General features: G+C 35.8%; 1 protein-coding gene across 1 annotated transcript in view; it reads left to right on the top strand.

The window, feature by feature from the left end:
- Window positions 1-6704, top strand: part of lrp1bb (low density lipoprotein receptor-related protein 1Bb) — a gene marked incomplete in the record, with an annotated part of 232866 nt that overhangs the window by 118899 nt on the left and 107263 nt on the right. The window contains 1 exon segment of the mRNA XM_014016494.1: window positions 2201-2446. Within this exon segment, the coding sequence (XP_013871948.1) occupies window positions 2201-2446 (246 nt within the window).

Here is a 6704-nt window from a genome sequence, read left to right as displayed (position 1 = left end):
ATATAATAAAATGGCTATTTTTTGCTATTTTTCATTGTCACATGTAACAAGCCTATGGACATTTTAAACTAATTTGGGACATTTTTTCAGTTTTTAGTAAGATATTTGGGTCAAATTAACTTGATCTATRGTTTTTTTGTTTTGTTTTGTTTTATTTTGTATTGCTTTGTTTTTCAGCTGTATGGTGCCATCATTATACAAGATTGCATCAAATCATTTATGAATACACTTATTGACCAAAAGGTGACAAAAGACAAAGACAAAAAAAAGACTAAAAAAAACCTGTCACCTTCATCATACAAGCTGTAAATGTTGAACTTCAGCCCAATTAGTATGCATTATAGGAAATTATATACTGTATTAGAACTCATAATTCAAATCTCACTCAACTTCAAAWGACATTTGGATTTTTTTAAGCTGTTTTTTGTACATTTAATAGTGCCAACAAAATATTTTACTTTGACTTGCCATACGCAACTTAAACAAATCAAAATAGCCAATAACTGAGCTCCTGCCACTGCAATTATCTCCAAAACTGCAGCATTTTTATTACACACACTCATACAGCACATATGAACACAAACTCAAAGTGTAAAAAAATGTTGTGTCGCTGTGGATTATAAAAACAGTTTAGACACAAAGGTGATTTCAAAATAAAATAAAAAAAAAACAAATCCTGCTGAGGATCCTACTACAAACTGTTGCTTCATTTTTCCTTCAGTGCTTTATTATGTAATACAGGGAATGTTGATCATGTCCCAGTAGAGTCCATCTATGTTCCCTATTTCACACTCAGCACCTAAAGCATGACAAGTAAGCAGTATGTGTTGTCTCAGGGACGAAACATAAAGGCACCTTCCCTTTCAATAAAGGCAAATGTGCAACTGTTTGTCTAACAGCCTTCAGGGAGACTAAAAGGCCTCTCGTGCAACTAGCTCCAGCAATTTAATGTGGTAAAGTAGGCAGTGTAAACATCAGGGCTCATTTTCTAGAGCATCACTAACCAACCCTCACTGAGATCCTGTGAGACCCTCAAGTATTATCGTGGCTGAAAAGAGGGCTTCTGGCTCATCTTAGATTGTTTGTTTGTGTTCAGCGGATTGTCAAGGGTCTGCTTGATTTGCACCAAATCAGCATGAATCAGAGCCGATGGTAACAACCACATCAGCCATGATTGTAGATGACATGAAAACAGTTTTATTTTCTCTTAAAAGACAGCCTTAATCACAATTATTTGACATATTTAACTTGCAGCTTCTAAAATAAGTATGAAAATGATTTTAATAATAATAATTTCCTCAATAGACCCTAAAATCTGATGGGATGAGTTATAGATTTTTCACATTTAAGTTGGAGGCAAATACAGCAGATTTCACTTTTTGCACTCGCTCATGCCTGTTTCCAGGGGCGGTTCTAGGGGCGGGGCCACAGGGACTTTGGYCCCAGCTGAAATCTGATTGGYCCCCTGAAGTGCCCCTGTCCTGTCACTCATCTGTCCTTTACCTGGGGGTGATGATGGTGGATGCAGTTCCATGTTCAAACACTAGCTGTGCTAATGAGTCAAATAGTAAAGTCCAGAATGAATCAAGCTGACAGAATTCTTCTTCTCTTCTTAAAATGTGAACAATCCTGCAAAAAGTCTTTCAACTGACAAATGGTGGCTGGATGTTCTCACATGTGTGTTTGAAAATATTTTATCTATGTTCAGTAAAATATATGAAAAACTGGTGAGGAGAATTTACTGTGCAATATATTTGGTACCACTATACAATCAAGCTCCCCTTACAGATGGCTTATAAAGTGTTTATAGATAGGTTATTAATTCATTTGTAAAGTTTACAARTCATTCATGAATGAAACTGGACAATTTTGTCTCTTTCCCGTCCTTAATTATTGCATAATAAACACTTATTAATATTTTTAAAGTGTTTACAGTTTAATTAATAACCTATCCATAAACTCTTTAAAAGCCATCTATAAGGGGGGCCTTATTGTAAAGTGGTACCTTTTTTAAAAAATACATTACATTACAAGTGTTTGAAGTATAAAATGTATACAATGGGAATTTGTGTGAAAGGATGTTGAACAAAGACTTGGCCCCTCTATGAAAATTGTGGCCCCTTGACGGCCCCTTACTCAGAAAAATCCTAGATCCGCCACTGCCTGTTTCTAAATATTTCCACACTTTTCTACACCGCAGATATGTGTCTCRTGGCCAGAGGGGGCTGCAGTCACCAGTGCACGGTGGCACCAGGAAAAGGAGTCGTGTGTTCTTGTCCCCCCGGGCTTCACTTGGACTGGAGCAACAAGACGTGCGAGGTGGTGGACTACTGCAGCCGTCACCTGAAGTGCAGCCAAGTGTGTGAGCAGTACAAGACCACAGTGAAGTGCTCCTGCTATCCCGGATGGATACTTGATTCAGATGGAGACAGCTGTCACAGCACAGGTAACAGAGCTTGGCTTTTTAATGTTTGTTTTATGATGCCACTGGCTGTTTTGGTGATTTGTGTCATCAGTTATGTCGTGGCAAGCTGTATATAGTCAATCTTTAATTCTGGAGTTGCAATTTGTTGTGTAGAGCTCACAACTGTATGATATGTATAGTGACTGATGCAAGATTTCGGTTTTATTTTATTTCAGTTACATAGAAAAAAGAGTACCACTTTACAATAAGGCTCCCCTTATAGATGGCTTATAAAGAGTTTATAGATAGGTTATTAACTCATCTTTATAAATTATTATTACGTGTTTATTATAAATTAATTAAGGACAAAAATATACTAAACTGTCCAGTGTCTTTCGAAATACTGAGCCAAATCTATTTGGGTATTAAACATTCCAGACTAGTTTACCTTGTAAGCACAATAATCATTTGGAAACACATATTTTAACATTTATAATTGTGCTATATTACTGTATTATAAATATCCACAAATTTTAAAGGGATCCTTATTGTAAAGTGTAAAACTGTACACTATTTTGGATGGGGTGGAGTTATTTGGTGATTTTTATTGTTTTACTTTTTTGATACATCAACATTGTTGACAGTAGTTACATGTTTGAACAATAATTTCAAATATTAATAATCAACACAAAATTTTAAAAATTATGACTTTTCACATTAAAGACTAACTTTTTGCATTTCTAAATGCGTATTTGTCATTAATAAATAGTGTATTGTATTAGACTTTATGATAAGTCTCCCTTTGACAGTTGTGGATATTTATRATGCAGTAATACAGTACATTATTATGTTAAATGTGTTTCTTATTGTTATTGTACTTACAATGTAGTAACCTAGTCTGAAATGTTTAATATAGCATCTGTAATATGTACGTGAACAGACTTGTCTCATTATTTGGTAAGAAACTGGACAGTTTTGTCTTTCTCGTCCTTAATTATTGCATAATAAACATTTAATAATGATTTATAAAGTGTTTACAGATGAMTTAATAACAYATATKTAAACTCTTTATAAGTCATCTATACGGGGAGCCTTATTTTAAAGTGGTACCRAAAAAAGAAATAGCTGGGAAACCATACAAGGCAAACTTCAACCTATCAGCATTTTTATTTTGGTGTTTTTGAGAGCTAAAAACATAAAGGGAGCCCTAGAAATGAATGCTGATTTAGAGCAGGTCAAATTCAATCATTTTAAAATCTGAAGAGGCACCACAGTGATGAGTCCTGTCGGTTTCCATCTGCGCTGATGCTGAGCGGAGGAAACGTGTTCTCTTGCCCCCAAACCACAGAGCTTTGATGCTTCATTCAGTTGTGCAGAGATTCACCTCAGGCCTAACCCAGTAGCAAAGGCGTTTCACCAGAGCAGCGCATCAACAGTTCTAAATCTGCTTTTCTGATTGCTGTTACTGGATAATCCGTTTGATGAGACTGCTTGGAAGCACTTTGAAATACAATAGGGGCACACATGCTGTTGGCTTGTCATATTCTGATTTATGGACCTCACTTTGATGACTTGCCTTTCTGTTTCACTCCAGGATGAATGGTGGTTACAGCTCTAATTATACACTAACACAGGGAGGGGAAAAAATACACAATTTTATTGTGAAGCTGTTTACAATTCTGCTTGTCCATCATACATCAAGTTTTGCATATAAACTAACATCCAAGTTTATTATAAAAAAATCATTTGATTTTGCAATTTAGTAATATGAGATGTGTTGGCTAACTTATTTTCCTCAAAAAACTCAAATAAGGACACAAGTTTATTTAATTGTGTGTAAACAGCGCCATTCATTTTGAGGTGATAATGTGTAGAATGTTTGAAAGATAAGGCTTAAAAACTTTTTTTTTAAAATATACTGTTTGGATGTGTAGGTTGTCTGTAGAAAGTTGTCATATTTTGTGTTTAAATTTTGCAAACATCACACAGTTGAGGAGCCGCCAAAGGCAGACGTGACCTTACTGATTGAAACAAACATCTGTGTGCGAGGCCATGGAGACAGACTATTACAAATGCGCTGTTTATTAGCAACTCAAATTTAAGAACTTTTAAGACCTTCTATGTGTATTCATGAATAGAAAATGTTTACAAATGTACCTACTGGAAAATTTAAAAAAAATGGAAAAACATTTGGTCACAAAATAGTTCGGCTGTTAGTGATGTAAATGAATTGTAATAGTTGTTTGCACCAATGAAAAATATTCTATTTACAAGCCATCTAACTAGATGTGAGTAAAAAAAGGAACATTTATATGCTAATTCAGCAGATGTGTTTTAACTTTAAATTATACTTGTTTTACTGAAGACTACCTGTAGGTGTGTTTCCATTGACCATGAAAATGCGCAAATTAGAATTTCGAAAATAAATTTGCTCAATGGAAACACGTCAATTTCGAAAATATATATATATTTTTCGACAAAATGTTTTTGCGCTAGGATGAGGTGGTTTTTCGGCCGTATCGAAATTGGTGTTTTTCGCAAAACTGCAATGGAAACACTTTTTCGCATCATGGGAGTCACGTGATCAACCACCGGCTGTTTCTACTGGCGAAAAAGACGACGACGAAGAAGATAGCAGGAAGTAGAAGTAATAGTAATATCGCAGAAGTAGTAAAAGAAAGTAGTAAACTCACTGATTAAAATTTCCCAAAAACACAGCATACGTAGTCGCTCCCAAGCAGGGGCTGTCGCTGGAAAGAGCGCTAGTGTCGCGGTAGCAATATGCCATGTGTTTACATCCATTGCCGCCATGTTTGTAATGACTTATCGCAAGAACAAATGTATTCATGCGTGACTTTAATAGCATTTCTTACTTAATAAATACACCGCAGTTGYGAAACTGTGTTTTTCAACATTAACAGAATATCGACAAAGTTTTGTGCACATTTGCACTGGAAATGCAGCTAATGATAGGATTAAAATGTAAACACCATATTATTCTGTTAGCAGGACATGGATAATAAGGAAGGAAAAACAAAATGTCAGTCAAGAGTGCATTTTCAACAAACTCAAAGCAAAAGCATGAAAATGTGTGGGACCAAATAAATCTGTTTGGTTTTCAACCATCTATCTCTGTTTACTACTTTGACAGTAAAGGACCTTGACATTAACTGTAATTGAACCATCAATGATTTTATTATTTATACCAGTGCTATCCCTACTTTCACTTATCATACTATCTTATCCAACACAAAGCACACGATGTGAGCATTTCCAGCTGGTTTTGTATCTGTGGATTTTCAAATATGATATATTTGTCAGCAAACCTTTATCAGAAAGACACAGGAATGAGCGGTGCCTATATTCATCATCCCATCCCATCATCACCCCATACTAGGCCGCGTCATGCTGAAGACTTGTAGTATTTTTTGCAGTAAATTGTTGATTGTAAATAACAGTGAAAGAGAACAGAAATTTTGAAGGTTTAGGCACAAAGTATGAAGTTTAAATCATTCGACTCAGTGGTCACAGTTTGGGTAGGCAGGTTCCTAAAGAAAAAAGAAAAGAAACACAATTTAAAACAAATATATTAACTAAATTGCCTAATTATAACCACATCATTTTGGTGTATAACTATAACCAAACACAGATTGAAAGTAATTATAAAAAAAGTGGAAAGACTGTGATAGCTGTTGAGCTCTGGGATTTATTAGACAGCAGGTAAACAGTAAAAAAATAAATAAATTGAGGATAATCAAAGTGCCTTTAAAGGTGGACACGGTGTTGTGGATTGACAACAAAGTTAGAGCATTTTCAAAGCAGTAAGTGYCTTAAGGGCTTGACACACAGGGAGCGACAAACTACAGCGATTAACGGCTGTCATCGCAGAAAAGGGTGAAACTCGACACAGAGGATGCRATGGCGATTGCAGTGTTGCGAATCGTGCTCTTTCAGGTCACTTTTCTTCACAAAATTTGATTGGTTCTTGACTCTGAAGGCGGGTGTAGATTACGGACGTGTAAACTAAACAAATCTTGCGATGCTAATGATATTGAAAAACAAACACACATCAAGATACAGTTTTATGAGGAAAATCTTACATAAACTTCACCCTGGTGCCAATAAATTCCCACAAAGCTTTTTAGTAATCACTTGGTGAAAGTGTTAGCTAACGGCAGTGTGTAGCATACTCTCCTCTCATTGGTCAGTCAATGAAACCCTCGCTGGTTGGTTGTATGCTAAGCCAGTGTTTCCCAAAGTTGGGGTCAGGACCCAAAGTGGGGTCCTGAAACATCAAGGT

This window comes from Austrofundulus limnaeus, unplaced genomic scaffold (assembly GCF_001266775.1).
Source record: "Austrofundulus limnaeus strain Quisiro unplaced genomic scaffold, Austrofundulus_limnaeus-1.0 Scaffold146, whole genome shotgun sequence".
In the NCBI taxonomy this organism is placed as follows: Eukaryota; Metazoa; Chordata; class Actinopteri; order Cyprinodontiformes; family Rivulidae; genus Austrofundulus; species Austrofundulus limnaeus.
The sequence above is the reverse complement of the archived record's forward strand: the minus strand, read 5'-3'. Positions and strand labels throughout refer to the sequence as shown.